This window comes from Chionomys nivalis, chromosome 5 (genome assembly GCF_950005125.1).
Source record: "Chionomys nivalis chromosome 5, mChiNiv1.1, whole genome shotgun sequence".
NCBI lineage: Eukaryota > Metazoa > Chordata > Mammalia > Rodentia > Cricetidae > Chionomys > Chionomys nivalis.
Window position 1 is genome coordinate 87729955 of NC_080090.1, and position 23597 is coordinate 87753551.

At 40.6% G+C, this 23597-nt stretch overlaps 1 protein-coding gene across 5 annotated transcripts in view; it reads left to right on the forward strand.

Moving 5' to 3' along the window:
• Srgap2 (SLIT-ROBO Rho GTPase activating protein 2) overlaps nucleotides 1–23597 on the forward strand; it is a 219951-nt gene that overhangs the window by 177714 nt on the left and 18640 nt on the right. For all 5 annotated transcript variants that reach the window (XM_057769172.1, XM_057769170.1, XM_057769174.1 and 2 more), the window contains exons 12-17: nucleotides 1159–1186; nucleotides 3021–3045; nucleotides 8724–8784; nucleotides 15404–15481; nucleotides 16346–16480; nucleotides 18525–18627. In XM_057769172.1, the coding sequence (XP_057625155.1) occupies nucleotides 1159–1186; nucleotides 3021–3045; nucleotides 8724–8784; nucleotides 15404–15481; nucleotides 16346–16480; nucleotides 18525–18627 (430 nt within the window). The remainder of the gene's footprint in view (nucleotides 1–1158; nucleotides 1187–3020; nucleotides 3046–8723; nucleotides 8785–15403; nucleotides 15482–16345; nucleotides 16481–18524; nucleotides 18628–23597) is intronic.

The window sequence follows — 23597 nt, forward strand, 5'->3', positions numbered from 1 at the left end:
CCACAGATAGAGAAAAATAATAGCTATAAATCATCCTATGTGCAAATTATCATGTCCCTGCCTTCTGTAAGGGTTTGTCACCATAATGTAAGAGCCTCTGATTCTTGCCACAGAGGGATAGTTGATGTGTATGAATATTCTAAGGAGGAAGTAGGACAGATGTTGAAAATAATGGCTCAGAATAATACTTTTACGGATGAAAACTGAGTCTTTGGTAACAGGCTGTTGGGGATTGCCAAAGATGAACTGAACTATCTAAACAATTATCAACACTTTAAATACAAGAAAAAAAAAAAACTCTGCCTTCCCCATCCCTCAGAGTTGCCTTTCCTGAAGTCTGAATAAGGAGTATGAGAGTTGATCTTCTTTCCTGACTCACTGCCTACCAGGGTTTCTCACTGATTTATCAAGACTGATCAAGCTTCATTAACTATTGGCCCAAAGAAGGCAACATTTTACATCATGGTTTATGTATGCATATATGGATATTTTTATAAAACACTTTTTTACCAACTTACAGATTTTCCATTTCATTTTTCAAAGCTGACTATGGCCCATGAAAGTCTTAACCACCTGTCATTAAACTGAAAGCCATCATTTGCTAGCCACATGACTACTGGATCTTATCTCTGCCTTACTGTCAGTGCAAGTTAACAGGAGAGTTTAGTATGGTTCTAAAACTAGAAGCTATGTATCCTCTCCCACCTCTCTCTAGATTCCCTTTTCTTCCCAGACTCAACTGTGTGCATATGTGGTTTGCTTATATACTGACAAACTTGTTCCATGTCCTGTGTCCCCTAAAGTACCTCTCTCCACCACTACTCACATACCTAGCACATACATGAGAAGCCAGATTTCATGTATGGGGAAGGCTTACAATATTTTTTTTCCCTAAAATATGATTTGACTTGTTCTTCTCATACATTCATACCTGTTTTCTCATTTGAAAAGTAGAGTTGACAAGGTTCAAAGATATTGGTGACTTTGGCATGGGAACTGGAGAAGCAAAGTTCCTGCCCAAAATGAAGTTAGGTCAGTCCTTTTCTTTTCTGCTACTGGCTCCCTAGGAAGATATGAAGGGTATGGTAATTCCTAGAGTGTACAACCCAACCCACCCTTCTGCTTCAACAAATAACATTTCCCCTTCTCTTTCCACAGGTCAGCGGACAGATTGTAGCCTTGCCAGGTAAGTGGCTCTGGGCAGGGATAAGGAAAGGCCCAAGGTGAATGGATGATTCTGCAAAGGAGTAGCCTGAGGCAAGAGTTACTTCCTTCTCTTTGCCTTACTAACTTTATCTCCTCTCGAATGACTGTGGAGTTGCTACCATTTAGGGAAGTCTAAGCAAAATAAGTCATGGGAGTTATCACCTGATAAAAATCTTCCCAGAAACTCCCAAAACCACTCTATTGCAAGGATAATAAACATCAGACTATAGTGTGTCTTGTTAACCTCTTAGCTGGGAGACTTCAACACGTGACCTTGGGAAAGTCTCCAACACAGAAAGATTAGGTGATAGCATTTGATTTGATTTTTTTAATACATGGAAAAGATGATAGGCCCTAATTAGTGACTGTTGGTGGATAATGAAATATTATATTGAATTGGCTTGCCAAATAGCACTGGGAGAAATCTTTGCTGATATACAAGTATGCAACCCTTCCAGTCTTTCCCCACCTTCCCTCCCTCTCCACCTCAGCCAAATATTTTCCCTCACAGTCATTGATGCTGCTATGAGCTGGCAGAAAACAAGACATTCATTCAGCCAGCACCCTCAGATGCCTAAAAATGTGCTGATTTAAAGGAGAACACGCTTTAATGAAGCAGATTGCATTGTATCAAACTGACAACTCATACAGTCATGAGGCCATTTACAGTTATAGACTCATTATTTAGTGATAACTCAATTTGATCTTCATCATTCTGTTATAGCAGATTACAGCTCAGGTCCCGTTACTATAGAATTCGTGAGGACTGGAGGGAACTAAGATAAGTGAAAGTCTGTATAATCTGTCTCCTGGTAGTAAGGTCTTAACTTCATCAGAAGTACCACGTCTCTGGAAAGCCTAGATAGAGCCAAACTGACGTCCTTTGCTGGATTATTTCCCCATTTGTAACCTTGGACTATTTATCTCCCTTCTCAGAATATCAGTCTCCTCTTGTTAAAGACAAGAGTATTACGTTAGTTTACAGAAGCACTAGGATTTCAGAAAGGTGCCTTCAGGGCAGGCTGGCAGAGAGTCAGAGCAAGGCCCAGCATCCCTGCCTGGCTCCTACCTTCACAAAACAGGGCAGTGCTGCCCTCCTTGTTTTTGAGTAGTATGCTTCTGTATCTGATACACTGTGAGAAAAAGGCCAATACACCTAAACACGGCTTGAGAAGCACTGACAGAGGGTCCCTGGAGTTCATTTCAGTCTGAATGTCCTACCATCTAAATAAAAATAAAATAAAGTAAGCAGTCATTTTCTTTTTCCGAAGAATCTCAAAAGAAAATATATATGCTTTGGTGTTTATTATTGTTTCCTTTCAAACAGAAAGATCTTAAAATTGTCTAACATGAATCTGTTTTACTACAGATCAAACCATTTGCCTCCTGTTTAAGTTTTAAACAGTGGTAGGCATTAAAATCAGGGACCTTGCACTCGGGAGGCAGAGGCAGGCGGATCTCTGTGAGTTCGAGACCAGCCTGGTCTACAAAGGAAGTTTCAGGACAGGCTCCAAAGCTACAGAGAAACCCTGTCTCGAAAAACCAAAAAAAAAAAAAAAAAAATCAGGGACCTCTGTGCTTTTTGAAAGAATAAAGTTTATTAGTCTTTTGTTGGGAAATAGCTAGCCAAGTCTCTTAGCTGTTTCTGGGACTGAGCGCAATAATGTGGTGTGTTCCATTACCCGCTGTACAGTTGTTTTACATGATTTAAAGTTTTACTCTGAATTTAGGAGTGGTTGTCTCATTCTGTCCCTGTTTTCTTTTTCCTTCCTGTTGCTGGACTGGTCCTTTCTGATTCGGTGGGTCAACCACAGGCGTAGCTCAACCGTGAGGAAACAGGTAAAGAGCCAGCAGAGCCAGATTGTTCAGCCTGGCTCATGAAAACCGAATACCTGCCACAGTCATGACTGAATTCCATGGCGTGCCTCCTCTGACGTTATGCTTGTGCTTGGTTGTGTCTTTACTTACCGTATGGTTGAGATTGTAGCAAACACTCATTTAACTCCCTGGAATTATCATAGGCTCTGTGATTTATTCTTGTTGTTATTTAGGTTTGGTTTAAACGTGGGCCAGTTGTTCTATAACAGCCCATGACGTCCTTCTAGGAGTCCCTACAGAGGCCTTACAATTCCTCACACACACACTGACGCACCAGCACTGAGGTAGCTGGTCCTCAGTCTAAAAGTCTTGTTTAAGTTTGTAGGCTTTGACTGCTTCTGGTTTATTGTATCTTAGCTGTATTCCTGACACTCCATCATAAAGTACTGTGAAACAGTTTGGGGTGTGTTACAAAAGAAGTGCTCAACTTGATAGGTTTGCATTGTGGCTTTCATCATTGTATTAAAATCTACCACTGAGCAACCAGTTCTCACCCGTGTTAGGAGGACTCTTAGCAGTGGCCTGAGTAATCCACATCAGGAGAAATCTCAATACAACTGTACTTACTTTAAAGTAAAAAGAAAATGAATTGAAGCCTGTTTTTGCAGTAGCAATATTCCATTTACTAGTTAGAGCCAGCCGTAAGTTCTGAAGCGACTTCACGTTCCCTAAGCATCTCACACCAGCTTTGCGGGAAAGTTAGCAAGAACAGGTGGAAGGCAGCGCTCAGAAATATCATTCTGTCTACCCAAGAAAAAGCTGACGCGGGCCTTTAAAAAGTCTTTTGCAGGACTGGAAAGATGTCTCAGCAGTTGAGTACTTGCTACTCTTCCAAAGGACTTAAGTATAGCTGAAGTCAACCATACCACTTACAGCTGCCTGTAACTCTAGCTTCAGAGGATCCAACATCCTCTTCTGGCCTTTTAGGGTATGAGTGCATATGTGACAAACACACACAAATAAATATAAATAAAACTATTTTTAAAAATGTCAACTGTAGTCACACAAAGAGGTCCTGGACATAGGGCAGTCATCAGATGCAGAGGGCACAGGGTTTCTACACTGTTTGCAGCCCCAGCACTCAGTTCATGGATCTGACTACTCTGGTTGGTGGGCAGTCCAGCTATAGAAGTCACCTGACACAGGCTTCTTTGTCTCCTCAATACTTTTATTTCATGTGAATGAGTGTTTTGCCTACATGTATATGTGTCATGTGCATGCCTGGTGCCTGCAGGAAAGTCAGAGGAGGATGTTAGATCCCCTGGAACTGGAGTTACAGATGTTCATAAGCCACTGTGTAGATGCCAAAACCAAACCTGGGTCGTCTTCTGCTAGAGCAACAAGTCCTCTGAACTACTCAGCCATGTCCCCTAGCTTTCCTTTTAACTGTGGATATCATTTTAACGAAAAAAAAAATCATTTTTTTTATTGTGTGGTGTTTGTTTTTTTGTTTTGTTTTGTTTTTTTATTGTTGTTGTTGTTGTTTTGTTTTTTGTACAGCATCTTACTTACTATACTTCCCAGTCTGGCTTTGAACTTGTATTCCTCCTACCTCTGTCTCAAAAATTCTAGGATTACAAGCACTTGCCATCAGGCCTGGATATATTTTTTAAGAATGATAAAAATTTCACTGTAACTTTCTAACATCTTATTCCTATAATTCTTTCTTCTCCTTTATCCCTGAATTTCTGTTAAAACTTGAGAAGAATGGAATGCCTCTCAAAGATAATTTGTTGTAGCCAGGTGGTAGTGGCGCACGCCTTTAATCCCAGCACTCAGGAGGCAGAGGCAGGAGGATCTCTGGGAGTTCGAGGCCAGCCTGGTCTACAAGAGCTAGTTCCGGGACAGGCACCAAAGCTACAGAGAAACCCTGTCTCGAAAAACCGAAAAAAAAAAAAGATAATTTGTTGCATTTTAAATTAATAGGCATATATTTTACAGACTAAGCAACCATTCTTCCTTTATTGCCAAGAATAATCTTAAACTTGAAGTTTATTTCTTTCCACTTCTGACCTAACCCTAGACCTCTTGCACAGACCTAGAGCATGCATGTGGGAGCTGTGTGTCTTCTGCTGTAGCCGCAGGAGTGCTGGAGTTTGGCACGTAGTGTCTGCCCCGGGCTGGGGTCACCATCAGCAGGGAGTGGCACCATCTGGTTTACATTGCATACTGCTGCACTAAAGCAGTTGCAGGCAAGGTGTGTTCCCCTGGTACCAGGTTTGCATCAGAGTCCAGGATTTACTGCATGTCCCAGTACAATAAGGGCCTTGAGTTGTTTGTTCTTCCAGTTTCTCTCTAGCAAGAATTTTTTCTTAGATGGTCAGAACAGTAAAATCTTCTATAAATAACCAAGAAATCAGTCTTTGTTTCTTGCAAATCAGCTAAATATAAGGAATAATGTGGAAACTTACTTTCCTAAGAGGCTGTGTTCAAAGCAGCTCTAGCCATTTGCTAAAAAAGGAGGACCCTGCCCCCGCCCCTGCCATCAGGTGTTACGGCATCTTTGTTCCACTCACGCCCTTCATTTTCACCTACCTCTATCACCTCGTTCCGGGCCTTACTTCCTTGTGTTTTTCTTAGGTGTGATCCACTCTGTGCTTGTCTCTTTTCTGAAAGATTTATTTATTTCATTTTGTGTATATGGGTATTTGGCCTATGTGTATGCCTGTGCATCTTATATGTACAGTGCCCATGGAGGTCAGAAGAGAGCATCAGATCCTCTGGAACTGGAGTCCACAATGGTTGTTAATTGCCATGTGAGTACTGAAAACTGAACCTGGGCCCTCAGCAAGAGCAACAAGTGCTCTTAACTACTGAGCCATCTCTCCAGTCCCAGAATTTTAAACTCTTACCGTAAGTAAGTGATAAATGTTGATGGAGATAGATAATTGTTTAACCTGCCTCAAACATCATCTAGTTTCTACATGTATCAAAATTCCACATAGTATCCCATTAACAGATTTTATATACCACTTAAAAATAAGTTTTAAGACAAAAAAACAAACCTAATTTCATACTAAAAGAAACCATATCAAACTGTGTGGATATTGTATAGTTATCATCCTGATGGTTTTCTCCTGTAAATTACTGACTGCTGCTCTACTCTTTTTTCTAAACTATGCCAACTGTCAATTCCCTCCAACTGATTGAATGGAAATTTGCCCTGGTTGTCCTAAAAGCCCTTTTCAACCTAAGGTTATATGATATATATTAAAAAAAAATGTGAGCAAAGTAATGAAACTGACATTGATTCATTCTGACACTGAGAAAAGAAGGGAAAGAGGAAAAACAATAAATGGAAAAATACAGAAAGTGCTGGGGAAACTCTGCAGTTAGTGGTGACATCTAGGTTTTGTGGGTGTCATGGGGACATATAGCACAACTGAGGAAACAAGTCATTTGTATCTTAGAAACATCACAGGAAGCAGCGAGGACAATTAGAACATCTGAAACTGAAGCCTCTGTGCTGTTGTTCCTATTAGACTCTGCCTTACACTCCATTTTAGCTTTCTATAGTAGGACAGGCAGGCATCTCTGGCCTACCCTTGTCTGCCACAGATTATTCCTTCAAGTTGTTTCTTCTGCTGGGCTATTGGGGACCTTGAGCATGCAGCTTTGGTGCCTTGTTTCCTGTTATCCTACTGTTGGTAGAACATTTCCTGCACATACAGACAGAACTTTGTATTCACATAGTTTATTAATTCCAGGAACCTGTAAGTATCCCAGTCAGTGTCTTTCTTCTTTAACTTCAGATAAATCTGGGACCAGAAAATTCTGCAAATCCATTTCTGCTACCTTCATTATCTCTCCTGATACACCATTTCCTATGAATGGAGGCTTTTCCCGTTGCGATAGTTGGGCCTAGTTTTCATTAGAATACGGAAGAAAGGACCAAGATTCTTCCTCTAAGTTTCTTTGGGCTGACTGGGAGAAGTCCATGATCTTACAAAATGTCAGACCCTGCCGCTGTACCTGAACAGCTAAAGGAAGCAGTCAGGTTTGGGGGGAGGAGTGTCACAAAGATGAGCATTTGGAGCTGGGTGTGGTTTCACACTCTGTTAATCCCAGGGAGGCAGAGGCAGGCAGGCTTCTGTGTGAGTTCAAGGCCAGTCTGACACACCTGCTGAATTTCAGCCTAACCAGGACAACTTAGTGAGACCCTGTCTCAAAAAAAAGAAAAAGTAATAATAATAAAATGAGTTTTTGTGACCCTGAGACCTTTCTGGCTCCAGCTCCACTTCAGCAGCATTCTGATCACTGGCAAGCTTGGAACCTGCACAGGCCAAGCCATCTCTTCTCTCAGCCTGACTCCGTCATGAGACGCAGCTGCTTCCCTTATAGTAGCCAAACCCCATGGCCACAGTTGAAAAGTCCAAAGCCAGATGGGTGCAGCCACCCTGTGAAATGGGCAGAAGATACAATGGGTCCACCCCACTGTAAAGTTTAGTCTTTCCTGAACATCTGAAACTAGGGTATAGAGCCATACTTAATGTTTTTCTTTCACACAGCTGAATTATTACTCATGTAGCTTCATTATTGATTTTTAGTGATAATTGGTATGCAGTGTTTGCTCCTCTTACAGGATACAGTATGTGTGACAGCAGAGTCTTTGGTAACAGAAAATTAAGTTCTGGCTTTTTATTTACTAGTTATATGATACAAGCAGACATTTAACCTCACCAAGCCTCATTTCAATACTATCAAATGAAAATAAACAACAGTAATAATAATAATAATACACCATAGAATCAATCTATCTAAAAGACTATATGTGGCCCAACACCTCTATAAGTGTACACATTATAGTTCATGTACCTGTGGCTGGAGAGATGGTTCAGTGGTTACGAGCACTGGCTGCTCTTGCAGAAGACCCAGGTTCAATTCCCAGCACCCACATGGTGGCTCACAACCACCTGTAACTCCAGTCCCAGGAGATCCAGTGCATTCTTCTGGCCTCCTTGGCATCAGTTATACAAGGGGCACACAAATATGCATGCAGGCAAATATATATAGTATAAAATAATATATATGTGTGTGTGTGTGTTAAGCTTTATTTATATATACTATTGGTACATGAATGAATGTACCATGGATGTATTCATGTACCAATAGTATATATAACTAGCCATTCCACCAGTCCCTTCCTCAGTTTGTAGACAGGAACTTGGAAACCCATATAAATCAATTGACACAATTAAGATTATGTAGCAAAAAGACAAAACAAAAATGGACATCTGGGAGACCTGCTTTACATATTCGCATGTCCTTCTTGCTATTTACTAGAGTTGCTTTTTCTTTTCTTTCTTACCGTTACTGTGTCAACTTGAACAATCTTTCTTTTAGATTTTTAAGCTTTATTTTTTTATGTGCATAGATATTTTGCCTGTGTCTGTCTCTTTGTCTTCTGTCTCTCCCTCTCCTGCCCCCCTCCACCGCCACCTCTCTTTTAAAAGCCATAGCCCCTTGCTGTCTTTTTAAAACCTTCTGCCACCATTTCCACCACCATAAACATAGCCACTACCATAGCATCAGTGCAGTCAGGCTGGGCATGACCAGGTAGAGTTTTATCTCCATTTTGAGACCAGACTCACTTCTCCTATCCTTGTTTCTAATGTCCATACTTCCTTTTTGTTTTTCAGGATTCCAGCCAGGCAATTCCTCTGGTGGTAGAAAGCTGCATTCGGTTTATTAGCAGACATGGTAAGCAAGAACACAGCTTTGCTCGTGTTTGTGAGAAAGTCAGAATGTCAAAGAATTCTTTGTAAAGGAAAAGTAGAGGTAGTTGAGCTGGAGAGATGGTCAGTGGTTAAGAGCTTTTGCTGCACAACCACGAGGACCTTGGCTTAGATTTCAGAACTTACACAACAAGGACAGCAGGATTTTTTTTGTTTGTTTTTTGTGTTTTATTTTTTCAAGACAGGTTTCTCTGTAGCTTTGGGGCCTGTCCTGGAACTAGCTCTTGTAGACCAGGCTGGTCTCGAACTCACAGAGATCCGCCTGCCTCTGCCTCTGCCTCCTGAGTGCTGGGATTAAAGGTGTGCGCCACCACCGCCTGGAAAACAGCAGGATCTTAGGCACAACTTTACTCTAGTGCTGTGGAGGGCAAAGACAGGAAGATCTCTGGGGCTTGCTGGCTGCCACCCAACCTAAAAAAATTCTGAAAATTCAGGTTCAGGGGACAGACACTGCCTCAGAGGACTAAGGCAGAGAGTATTAGAATAGAAAACAGCCAACACTATTCTCTGGCCTCTGTTAGCTACACAGAGGCACATGTATACGTATATGTGCGTTTATACCAGAGAGAGCAATAGAGATTGCCTTCCCATCCTCACATTCTTAGAAAAGGAATAAAATCTTACTTATTCATGTAATATTTTCTCCCTCAGAAAGGCCATATCTGCATGTTGAAAATACATGTTTGACTACTTACCATGCTCTAGCTCCAGAGTTTTAAAACCAAGTTACTTTGTAAAGAAGTGCAGCTAGGTCTAGTGGTAGTGCTAGTGAAGCCAGTATTATAGCCTGAGTATGTGTGGGTATCTCCTATAGCGTAGCCCAACCATTTTGTCCCGTTGGCTGTACCAGAATGGTTTGAAACAGTTCCATCCTCTAATGTTGCACTGACTGCATATATTTGGATTTTTGTCTTAATTTGGTCTCAGTGGATTCAGTGTTCCCACAAGTTTAGTTGATAAATGTCCTAAAGTTATGTCCATCTTTTGTGTGTCTTCAGGACTGACTCTTTCTCACTATCTGTCAGATTGTACTTGCCCTTCTGTTTGGGAAAAGCTAAGAAATTTATTTCTTAGATTTATTATTGAAACAGTAATTATTTTAGCATTCTTATAGCTTGTCCTGCTTTCCATCAACTATAAATTTTTAATGTTATCTCAGTTCACTTGAACTAAGAGCACTGTTCATCACTATTGAACAATCAGCAAATACTTTATAAGCCCCTGACTAATGCTTAGCACCATGTATTGCCATGAAAAAAAAACATAAAGAGAAATAATACACTATTCTTGTCTCTAAGTGGTTTTATGATGCATTTGGAAGAAAATAAGCAGATAGTAAGTTAATGAAAAGAAAGTAGTATAGTAATCGACAGTAACAGAGTAAGAAATTTACAAGATAGCAGTAATTAATGCCAAGGAGCTGGCAAAGATGAATCCAAGCTGAGTTCAGTAGAAGAATAATTATTGGTTTTTAAAGAACAATGGGAAGAATTTGTGGATTCATTCATCCATGCATTCACTTGTTCATTCAATGCAAAGTCTATATTGGTTGCTTATTATAGACCAGTAAAAGGGTTCTTCCTGAAACTTTTGTTCCTCTGAAGAACAAACAGATGACCTGTCAATACACAAATTGACTTTCAATATTTCTGGTGCTGATGTATGTCATGAAGAAAAGCAAAGCAAGGTGCAGGATGGAGAACGGAGAGCAGCACTGTTGTCGCAGATCACAGAAAGCGTCTTCACATTTAAGTAGAGTTGTGAAGAAGAGGGAAAGAGATGTGTCCATCCAAGGAAGAGCATTTTGTGGAGAGAGAACCAAAGTGCAGAAACTATTGACATATGTAAGGAAAAGCATACAGGCTGAAGCAGGAGTGAAGAGAGGCTGACAGGAGATGAACACACAGGCCAGGTCTCCTATGACTTGGTTGGCTACAGTAGGTATTGGATCTTATTCTGAGTGAGAGAGGAAGCTGTTGGAGAGCAAGAATCATATATTTGAAGGGTCCCTGGGTGCTGCCTGGAGATTAAAACCAGAAGAAGGAAGGAGGAAGCTTCTACAGTAAGCCACAGATGTCTTAATACCCTAGACTAGTAGGGTAATAGCCATGGTGTAAGCTGAGACATGAAGATTTCCATTATTGTGGCTTGAACATACCTATCTCTACACCTGCACAGACACAGTTTATGAAGAGACAAAAATAGAGGCCATCTGTGTGGGGGTGAAGACTAGGGCAACTCAACTTGAAAGCAATTTTGGCAATATTTAGTAAAACAGTATATGCACTTATCACTCAATTTGGTACTCTTTCTAGATATTACTGTGAAGGTGGGCCTCAAAAAGTATTTAAAAAATAAAAGCAAACCTGTGCATAAGACTATTTACTACAGCATTATTTATAATTGCAAATATTAAAATCATCCTGAGTGCCTATATGGAGAAGAGTGATTGAAAAACTTACAGTATGTCTATATAGTGGAGTAGTATATCACTGTGAAGATGGTGAGCAAGGGTTCTAATAGAGAGATTTCTTGGCTATATTGTTAAGTCAAAAAATACAAAACAGCGTGTACTGTGCTTTCACATAAGAATGAAGATTTACAAATATATTGACTATATGTGTCTTCTCATTTCTACAGAAAAATACAGGAACAGTGAGTCTAGAAGCTTGTATTTTGCTGGTTGGTTATTATAAGTAGACAGTAGATGCAAAAAGCAGAGCAATGGAAAATAAAGAATGAATATATTCTCTTGTGTGGTTTTGACTTTAATTTTAGGGTTCCCACATATGATTGATTGATAGATAGATAGATAGATAGATAGATAGATAGATAGATAGATAGATAGATGTGAATAAAAGCCCAAATAGAATGTGAAGAATAACAAGTTCACCTAGCTGCATTACAGATGAGGAGAATGAATAATGAATCGCGAATAAATGACTTTAGAAAACAATATTTTGATTATAAACTTTAAACTTACAGTTTGGTTGGTAAAGTGCCTACTGTGCAAGTTCAGGAACCTGAGTTCAGATCTCCGGAACCCATATAAAAAGTTGGGCGTGGCAGCACATGCCTGTAACCCCAGTGCTAATTGTATGTGGGAAACAGAGTTGTATGTGGCAGATCACTGAGCCTCATTGCTCTAAAGTAGCAAAGATAGAGAACAATAGAGGAAGAGATCCAATATTGACCTCTGACCTACACACACACATGCGCAAAGAGATGTATACCCCCCACACTAACAAGTACCTGCAAGGCTACACACACTCAAAGACAAAAGGATGTGTGTGTGTATATGTATGTATTTATGTATATATAAAGAATTAATACTTTTTATCACAGAAGTGTCAATTAATAGTACATTGTTGACTTGGGATTGTTGGGGTTAGATGATATTAAGACATGGTCTCACTGTGTAGCCATGACTGGAACTTACTAGAAGAACCAGGCTGACAATAAATTTGCAATAATCCTCCAGCCTTAGCCTCCAGAGTGCTAGAATTATAGGTCTGAGCCCCCACTTCTGGCCATGGTTAATTTTTTTAAAATTTTAATTCAGCACAAAATAACTAGTCAAAATATTTGTCTAGCTGAATTGGCAGTTTGCCCAAGGAAAAGATTCAAATTCATGGATTCCTTAAAAGCTATGCTAAAATATTTTGTATATGTATTTTTAGTGGATTTATAACCTTTGTTAACCTCGAAAGAGTCTATGGCACACTAAATGCTAGGAATTTTTACACTCTATTATCGTATCTTCTGGAAGATAAATATTATAATAGATCCCATTATGTAGATGAGGAAACTAGCAGTTTTCATAGTGGTGGATCAAGGTGATCCATGAGGATATTCCAGAGGAGAAATGTGAGGAATCTGTAGTGATATTTCATTTGTATTTTAATAAATAAAGCTTGCCTGAAGTTCAGAGAGTAAAACAGCTGCACTGGTCAGCCTTACAGACCAAGCAGTGGTGACACACACCTTTAATTCTAGTTTATGCTAACACTAGTTTAGCATGAAAACTGGGTGGTAGTAGTGCATGCCGTTAATCCTAGCATTAGAGAGGAATATAAATGGGAGGAGATAGCTCTCAGTCAGTCTCATTCTGAGGTTTCCTGGAGTCAGGATCACCGTTTTGGTAAGAGCCAGTGGCTGACTGTTTTGCCTTTCTGACCTTCAGATTGAACCCCAATATGTGTCTCTGGGTTTTTATTAATCGTGCTATGGAAAGCACTAAAATTAACCATGGCGGGATTTTTTTTAATCTACCATTTTCAAGAAAGGAATGCGAGGTAGTTGTTGCAACAGTCAGTCCAGGAATTACCTAGGAGAACAACTCTTAGCAAGAGCTAAGTCCACAGGCTTTGTGTCAGTTCCAAATAGTTTACCCAAATCCAAGGGATTTTCATGTGTTTATGTTAGTGTGTGCTAAGAAGAAACAAAGAATAAAGATTATGGATATCTTATTTTGGTTATACATTATAGCAAATAAAGCAGCTGTTTTCTCCTTTCTGAAAAATATATTGTTTCTCCTCTCAGGATTATCACACCAGGTACTCTAAAGATTCCGTCTGGTCAGCCAGTGAGATAGCTCAGTGCATAAAAGTGCTTGCCTTGCAAGCTAGTATGTGAGATAATCCTCAGAACATGGACCTCCACACATGTACCACGGCACATACACACATGCACACACAATAATGAGTGGTTATTATCTAGGGCATCCATTCTCTAGGAAAACTGTAACCAGTTGTCTGATTTCCAACAAGCTCATCTCTCATTTGTTCTTCCTTGGTCCCACAGGCAAGGCTACATTTCTTAACCATTAAACCTACCCAGAAACACTAAGGTTATCCCCTCAAGAAGTTGTGTAGTACTTCCGCAGCTAAAACACACCAGGTAGCCTGGTTTGAGATGACATTTCCTTTTACCCTGTGTTTCTGATAAATCCTTGGGTGTGTTTCTGTTTCTATCAGAGCTTTGCTGTGTATGATACATTCTGTTTTTAAACAGCATTTTCTGACTCTCATGCCCCATTTGGTAACTAATGGTACCACCAAACTGGCACTGATGGGATTTTACTGTAGCTTGCCATACTGTGAGGAATATTTTAGGGATTACCTTAGAGGGACAAACAGCTTACATCTTATTACAAGCTGGGGAGACACATTCCCTTCACTGACTTTCAGTCAGATTTCTACAACTTCAGTCTTGGCCTGTGTGGTTTCAGAAATCTAACTAATAAAATGTTCTGACGCATCTAGCATTATTTTGTTTGTGTTTCTAGAATCAGTCTGAGGTTTATATCAAGACATTTGGAGGATCACAGAGAAATGTTGACAAAAGATATCTAGGCTTGGAGAAAGACTGAAAATGCTGATACAGCTAGGGTTATTAGCTAAGCCCCTCGGTGGGCCAGTCACTGGTGATGTTACAGTTGCATGTGTGGTGTTCTCTGTTAAGCTGTGTCTAAGTACAAACAGGCCAGGATGGCTCTCTCCCATCCTCTGCACTTGCAGACCAATAGGCCTCTTGTCTGACACTGAAAACTGAATCTGTGATTGCAGCCACAAGATTGCCTTTAAGGGAGATGGCTCAGAGGTTAAGAGCTCTTGCTTATCTTCCAGAGGTCCTGAGTTCAAATCCCAGCAACCACATGGTGGCTTTACAAACCATCATATAATGAGATTATGGTGCCCTCTTCTGACAGGCAGGCAGGCAAAAACACTGTATATATAATAAATAAATAAATCTCGACACACACACACAAAACAGCAACAAAAACTGTCTTTGACCTCTGTTCTTGGTTCTTGCTATGTTTTCACCAGTCCCCTCATCTAAAGATGGGATTACTGCTAACCCTGACCTTGGAAGGTTATGTGAGGATCAAATGCTTTATATGTAATGGCAGTGGCAGTAACTATATAAGGATTATTTTCATAACTGTCTAGTCCAGCAAAACCATGAGAAGAGAGTTTTTTATACACTTCATAATACAGTCTTTACATGTTTTCTTTAGAAAAGAGTGGCAAGCAGTCAGGGATCAGTGTCTAGGATAGGGACTGACAATGTTTTCTGTTGATTGTTCATTTTTGTTTTTATATTGTCTGTTTTTCATCAGTTCAGAAAGCATTTTCCCCTAGAATAATGGGATAGTGTTAAAATGCTAAAGAAAACATAAGTCTTTCTCTGATAACCTCTCTAATGGTAAATAATGCCTTACCTGCCAAGACCCACTTCCATTCCTAACCACAAGCAATAAGAAAACACTACCCAGTGACTCCCAGTCTACAGGTAGGAAGAAAAAACAACAACATGGGTATCTCCCTTGGAATCAGAAGAGGATGTGAACATCTTTTCCCTTAAGTCTTTGGTTAGATGCTTTCCTTATGCTAATGCCTCATAATCTTCCCAGAGACTTTTCCAACATCACCGTCCTGTTTTTCCTCCTTTGTCCTAAATCAGAAAAGACAAAATACTTAAATGCATGGTACCAATGGAGATGGGTATTCTACTAATCTTGGCCTTATGACTATGAACTTGCCTTTTTTTCACTTTGACCACTCTATTTTGTGTGTTTCTAGGCCTACAACATGAGGGAATTTTCCGGGTGTCTGGATCACAAGTGGAAGTGAATGACATCAAAAATGCCTTTGAGAGAGGTGAGGTGGGAATAAAGAGCTGTAAGGTAAATGTCTCAGCCCTGGGGAACTGGCTCCACCTTTCCCCTAAGAGATAGCCTGTTTTCTCTGTACTTTCAGTAGGTACACAGAGAGATGCTGAGGCATGTCCCAGCTTCCTTCTTTCTTAGCCCCACCCATCCTGCTTCATTCCTGTGATGATTTGCCAAAACCTAAGTAGTTACTGTATATCCAGACAGTTAATAGCCTCTTCCAGAACCCTTGGTGGCAGTTAATATCAAGGCTAATGTGCCTGTTCATTGTATCTCATCTATCATCTTGTGGTCTATTAAGGTAATGGGCAAGCTTTGGCAATTTCTGTCACTGTAATGGATATATATAGTTTCAATTTAAGGTTGGTGTTATCATTAAATTTAATTACATTTGATATGAAAATTTCCATTGGAGCCGGGCGGTGGTGGCGCACGCCTTTAATCCCAGCACTCGGGAGGCAGAGACAGGCGGATCTCTGTGAGTTCGAGACCAGCCTGGTCTACAAGAGCTAGTTCCAGGAGGCTCCAAAACCACAGAGAAACCCTGTCTCGAAAAACCAAAAAAAAAAGAAAAAAAGAAAATTTCCATTGGGATTCTGGGATAACTGTTCTGTCAGTAGGTGTCCTCTGATATGGTAGTCAGAGAAGCTGGCCTTCTGGCCTTGTTTTCCCTCCACTGGAGGCTCAGTCTCCTCCCAGTTTCATGGTTCTTGTCAGAGAAGTAGTTGATTAACCTCAACAGTATGCCACATCATGGTTGTCATGCAGGGCAGAGAGATAATGAGATGAGAATGCTTTGTCATTTGCCTAACTCGCTTTCTTTCCTTCTGGGGTGGGGGTAACCTATCTTCAGGAGAGGACCCTCTGGCTGGGGACCAGAATGACCATGACATGGACTCCATAGCTGGTGTCCTCAAGCTTTACTTCCGGGGGCTGGAACAGCCGCTCTTCCCCAAGGACATCTTCCATGACTTGATTGCCTGCGTCAGTAAGTATTACACTCCACGAATGGCAGCAAGATATTTGGAAATTTCCATCAGTTTGCATCTTCATAAGCTATTCAGTAAAGTTTTTCTTTCTTTATTTCTGCCCGAGAGTTTTGTCTCTTTACTGTTTTATCCCTGAAAGGGGAAAAGAAAGGATGATTTAACAGTAATAGTATAGAATCCAAGTCAAGATTCCTAACTTTTTCCTAATTATTCTCAGACATTAACTCCTTCACATCTCTGGGTTTATTGTTTTTAGTAAAATGTTTTTATATTCCTCCATCTTAAAGCTTATATACAATATTTGTGCTACTAATAGGAGCAGAGAAACGCAAACAGTGACCCTGCTCCCTAATTGTTGCTATGTGTGTGCCTTGGCTTAACCTGCTACATACATTCACATGTGTCTGAAAACAAAAGTCCCTCTGTGCATTTAAAAGTGCCATTTAATTTTTTTCCCAGAGAAAGATCACTGTATTCTTTAGAGTTCTCTTCTAGGTCTTGAAAAACTCTTTCTAGACTTTAGTTTAGTTCATAATACTGAAACATCCTATCAAGTGATTCCATGGAAATTTAAATTAATATCAAGTTATTCAGGAAGTAGATTATTCTGTTTAGGGTTTCTATTGCTGTGATTTTAAAAAGTAATCAAAAGCAACTTGAGGAGGAAAGGGTTGATTACATATTAACACTTCTGTCACTTAGGGAAGTCAGGACAGGAACTCAAATGTCAGGAACCTGGAGGCAGGGACTGATGCAGAGGCCATGAAGGAGTGCTCCTTACTGGCTTGATCCCCGTGGTTTGCTCAGCTTGCTTTCTTATAGCACCTGAGACCACCAGCACCTGCAGTGAACTGGGCACTCCCACTTTAATCAAGAAAACATACTAGAAGCTTACCCACAGGCTAATCTGGTACGGGCATTTTCTTAATTAAGGTCCCCTCTTCCCAAATGACCCTAGCTAGTGTCAAGTTGACATAAAGATAGCACTACATAGACCCATCTGAATGATGGCCACAGAAAGTGAAAAGAATAAATTCAGAAGAGGTTTTTTTTCCAGGTTGAACAAGGCCTTCATGCCTCCTGTTTTTTCATTTGGCCCAGTATTTGGTCTGAATACTTACTTGTTCCTCTCTCAGTTGTTCTGAGAGAAGCCTGTGTATCTGGGATACTAGTTCTCTTTGTTTGATGCCCATTTTTTGAGAGTAATGGAAAAGAGTTATGTAGACAGTTACATTCATATTTACTTGAGTCATATACTTATGTCTTTTCCTAGACTGGACTTAAGTGAAGTCTTTTACATAGGGCTGGAGTTGCTAAGACACACTAGAATCCTTAGCTGCCCAATTCCTCTTATTATTGTTCCTAATCCAGTATTCGCTATTTGCTATTCATAAAAGACAGCCAAATCAAGTCCATTTTGGTACACTGTTGAAGTCAGAGGCTGTTCATGACCAGAGGCCACAGGCAGATAGCCAAATCTGTACTAACCTGACCATAGCACAAAAGTCAGGAATCTTCTCTAGTCTTCCTCACAGATTTTACTACTTATCCAAGATCCTACTTCCTCCTCTCTCTGGTCGACTCTGCTCATCTCTACTTTAGATAAGGGAGGTAGAAGCCAGATTTATTCAGAGGAGGAAAAGTTAACTGTGTGTACAGGGGTCAAGGAAGGACTTACACAGCCTCTGTCCCTTCTCATGTGTGGGACCCTTTAGGACTGAGCATTCAGTCGTCATGACAGGATTAAGGTCAACTCTATGTCTATTGCTGTTTCAATTAGAGGAGGAATGTATCAACCTAGTCTGTGCCCGTGGAACATACACCTTGAGTCCTGTACCAGTCAGGCTGTGGGTCCCAACATGTGGTCTCTTGCAGCAACCTCACCCCACAGAGCATCCAAGATGAAACTCCTGTCACTATACCGGGGCCGTATAGGGCTGACTCTGCTTGCTCTGTGAGTTACACTGCTGGCAGAGAGAAGCTTCTTGTCGTTCCTCCGGATTGCAGTCATGCTGGAGGTAACACATGCCTTTCTTGTTTCAGCAATGGACAACCTGCAAGAGAGAGCTGTGCATATCCGGAAAGTCCTGGTCCTGCCCAAACCCACTCTGATTATCATGAGATACCTCTTTGCCTTCCTCAATCAGTGAGTAGCCTTCACAGTAAAAAACCTAGCTTTGACTACCCAGGACTTTCATACAGATCTATGTCTGATAACCCACCCTAACAGACACTTAGTGAGCGTCTGCCATAGACCAACTACAATGCTAGACTATTAAAAATACAATGTTAAATGGAAAAAGAGAAGCATTTTATCATTAGATCATGGTCTAAGTGAGGAAACAGACAATAGTAGATAGATCAGTTAGAATAGGTGCTAAGAAGAGTAAAGATGGGGATAGAGTTCAGAGGTTCTAATAGACAAAGGATTAAAGAAGAGCTGGCTTAGAGATGTATTTGCCACAAAGGCCTTTCTGAGAAGATCAGGTATAAGCAGTAGCCTAGAGGGAGAGAAGGGGGGCCATAAGAACACTGAAGACTTGAGAGTCACAGTAATAAATAGTAAGTTTGAATTTGGGAAATGACTTAAAAGTCTTTAAAGAGAAAAGTGGTATGATCTGACATTTAGGAATGAATTTTCAAACCTGCCAGTTACTTTATAGAGAAGTTTTTACTTTAGAAGGTCAAAGAGAAAAGAGACCTTCTTCAGGGCCATGGCATGGTCTAGCTGAGGTGTTGTTAGACCAGAAGAAGACAGAAAGGGTCAGGTGTAGGATCTACTTTGAACACTGGGTGGAACAGGCATATCTTACCATGATCCCCAGCCCTCTCCGTGTCGTCATCTATCATCATGCTGCTTCTGAGTTTTCATAGAGCCAAGAAATATTCTGTGGACTCCTGAATCCATTAAAACAGGGAAACAAACGATAAACCAAGGGGCCAGAATGTTTTAGTTTTAGCACATACCTTGTGAATATGAAGTCCTCACACATAGTTAATCTTTGTTTAAAATGACGACAACTTTAGAGTCCATTTTACAAATCTATCCTGTTTAGACAGTCATGATCAGCCCGGCCTTACAGGTATCTGGGATTAGTAGCTCCTGCCTAAGACCTTATTGGGAGGTCCACATCATCATCTATCCTAATACACAGCTTCAAAGAACCCTGAGTCTGTAGTCTGCATCTTCCTCAAAGTTGAGTCCAACAGAGTCCTAACTCAGCACCCCATCTGTCCTTGAGATGAGCTCCTCATAACTCACCAGTGTGCTCATTCATAGCCTGGAAACACTGCTCACTTCTCTAGGGTTAGTCAGTCCCCTCAGTGCCCAGGTCACAGGGAAGACAGATTAACTGTTGTCTCTCCTGGACTTTCAGGAGAGAGAAACAATAGAATAAACTTGATGCAGTAAAAGAGACAATGGCCATTATTAGGAAAAAAGTATGGAAATGGCATTAATTCCAAGTATTAATTTGTATATGTATAGTTTTAAAATATTGTTGTATATATAGTTTTTAAAATATACTGGTCAACAAGGTGTTATATGGAAAAGGTGAAGCGTTTATAATCACAGTGATCTGGAAAATAGTAGCACGTAGACACAATTTTTAAAGTCTCCATGGGAAGATGACAGCTGATCAGTGTGCAGCTGCCAACAAGTGCATCAGGAGTTGGCAGGTGGTTTCTCATGGAGACTTTACCTGAACCCACACTTGAATCCTCACTGAAGTTTAATCCTGGACTGTACACATACTGAATCTCAAGGCACCAAGCTAATGATAGCTATAGGTTGGCACTTAAGATGCAGCTTAGTGGACTCTAGTCCAGAGTCTCACGTTGTTGCGAAGACGTTGTGTTAGGGCTATGGATCTCATCTGAACGTGCAGTTTGGGGAAGTTCTGCCTCTAAACTCACAAAATGTGCTTTATTCATACAGTAGAATATTGTTTAGCCAGGAAATGAACTGTTAGTGAATACCAGGTTTCTTTCAGGGAAGATGAAAATGTTGCGCAACTTAGAGGTAATGGTTGGTTACACAACACTGTGAATATGCTCAATGCCACCAAATTGTATACTTTTATTTATTATTATTTTTATTTAGAGTACAAAGTGATGGGTTTCATTATGCTATAAGATTTTGGTGAGTCCAAAGTCTTATATCATTATGCATATATACATTTTACTTTGTTCCTATTTACTCCCCATGCCCCCACCTTTTCTGGCCAGTCCTCTTCCTCTTCCAAAAAGTGCCTAGTTCTGCTTTCATGTTACATATATTCCACTACCCTTCCTTTTTTTCCCTTCCCCTCCCTGTAGATCTTCTCTTCTCTCCCAGTCCCTTTTCTGTTTTCACATCACATCACACACACACACACATACAATAATTTTTGGTCCTGTCCATTTTCCTGCCAATGTTATAATTCCGTTTTTCTTTATACCTGAATAAAATACAGGTACCACATTTTGTTTATCAATTCATCTGTTGATAGGCTTATTGCTAGGCTAGTTTCATACCTTGGCTACTGAATTGTGCACCAGTAAACATGGGAATGCAACTGTATCTGTAATATGTTGATGTAGAGTCCTTCAGGAATATACTCAAAGAGTGTTTAAGCTAAGTCACGTTCTATTTTTAGTGCTTGTGGCACCTGCATTCTGATTTCCATAGAGACTGCACCAGTTTACATTTCTACAGTCTTAAGTAAGGGTTCCTCTTTCCCAACATCTTCACCAACATTTATTATCAGTTATTTTCTTGATGACAGCATTTTTGACAGGTATGCAACAGATTCTGAATTACCTGTGTGTGTATGTGTAGGGCAGGACTTTGAAGCAGAAACCACAGAAGAACGGTGGTTACTGACTTGCTCCCATGTATAGCTACATTTTCTTACACAGCCCAGGCTCACCTGCATACAATGGGCTGAGCCCCCTGCATCAATAATAATCAAGAATAATATGCTCACAGGCCAGTCTGATGGGAGGAGTTTTTCAGTTGAGGTTTCTTCTTCCTAGGCAAGTCAAGTTGACAACCAAGATAAGCAATCACAAGGTTCTTGGTCCTTTTTGGTTTCGCTTTTAATGGGAATCGCAAACTGGACATAGATTCATAAGACTACAGTTCACAAAGATATGTCCTCTTCCGGGTCCTTGTCACTGTAGCCTCCTATGAATAGAACAGTCTTTTGAGGGGTGGGGACAGGTATTTTACATCCTTCATCTGTTGTAGAACTTTCACCCTGGTGTCTTGGGAATAGAGTGCTTCTCTTTGACTATCACACTTCCCAGAAACTCTGGTTTCTTGTTGTTATTAAAACACTATCAGATCAGACTAAAGAAAGAAGGCTTTACTGAGCTTTCTATCTCCAAGATACCAGGACCTGGATAGCTGCAGTTTTAGCCGGTGGCACCTCGTATATGGGTCATTTCTGCTGAGGTTATCAAAGTAGTAATCTCTCCTGTTTCTCCCCAGTTTTAATCTGATGATGAAGCAGACTTATATATCTCCCCAATCTTTTCTAAACCTCTATTTTCTTTTAACTCTATGTCCAGAGAAGGATTTTAAAATTAAATCTCTAATAATTCCTATGAGTTGGATGTGATGGTACAAGGCTGTGGTACCAGCATTTAGAAAGCTGAGGCAGGAAGGCAAAGAGTTTGAGGCCAGACTGGGGTACATAATGAATCCCTGCCTTAAAGAAAAACAAATATCTCCTATGAAGCCATCTAGCCACTGAGATGATACCCTTCCCCACTGGTCTCTCCTGCAATTAGTTTTGATACTGTGGGATGGTGCTTCTCCACTGGTGTTTTCCATGGCAGTTGTTCACACCATGCCATGCCATTTCTGATGTCCTACAGTGATAAGGATCACAAGGTGCATGTCAGATTCTCCAACAAGAAATCCATTTGTTAGAGGAAAACCAGCTTTGCAGCATGAGTCTGGATGTGGGGCACACTAGAAGTAAACTTCACCCAATCCAGAATGGCAGTGGTATCCAAAGGCTCTAGTTTCTTTTCAGCATCTGTCAGAATTGAACTGAGAGGCTACTGCTGGTGACCATAGGAAGGCCAAGCTCCTCAGCAATGTCTATAGGCCCCTCAAGCTTTATAGAGGATGTACCCAATGTCAGCCCAGCTTTCTGTGCTAGGACAGGCAGCATCTTGGTCAGTATTTGACCATGGCAACTCTAATAAAGGGAAGCATTTAATTAGGACTTACAGTTTCAGAGGTTTAGTCTACATTATCTTCACTGTGGTGGGGAAAGTGGTGACATACAGGTAGACATGGTAGAAGTAGCTGAGAGGTCTACATCTGGATCCACAGGCAGCAGGAAGAGAGAGACACTGAACCTGGCTTGGGCTTTTGAAACCTGAAAGCTGGTCCCCAGTGAACATTTCCTCCAACAAGGCCACATCTCCTAATCCCTCCCAAATAGTGTCACTCCCTAATGACTAAACATCCAAATATATGAGCCTGTGGACCATCCTTATTTAGACCACCACAGGCATAGACCCATGGGGACTCAGCAAACATAGTGATGGTTGAGGGCTTGGGTCCATGGCCAAGGTTGGGTTATGACTGGAGCAGCTGCTGGCTGAGAATGGGAAGAATCTCTAAATAAATACACAGTAATGAAATTAGCCTACATCCAAGGGAACCCCTAGCAGAATATAAACAGAATGCATAATTAATTCCTGGATATAACAATACAAGGGGATATTATAAAAATATTAAACAGTATTACATTAGCTGCTCTAAAAAGAATTCACTGTCTTGGTGGAATAAAAAGTTAATCAGCTGACTACATTTCTGGTTAAGTATAACATTTGGAATAGAAATGCCCAATAAGTTGATTCTTTTGTATGCATGAAAGCATATGATGTACAGTTCCTGTGTCCTGTGACTGTTTCCCAAAACAAGCTGAGGTCCCCATCTGCTCGGTAGTTTAGTAAGTAGTCTGTGGGAACCATGTCCAGTTCTGAGGAGTTATATGGGATGTTCTCAACGCAGGGTGACTCTGATGCCTAAGGTCAACGGTAAGGGCAAAAATGAGATTCATATGAATTTGATTGGGGAACTGGAGAAAAGGAGTCAGACTTGCAAGCAAGTTG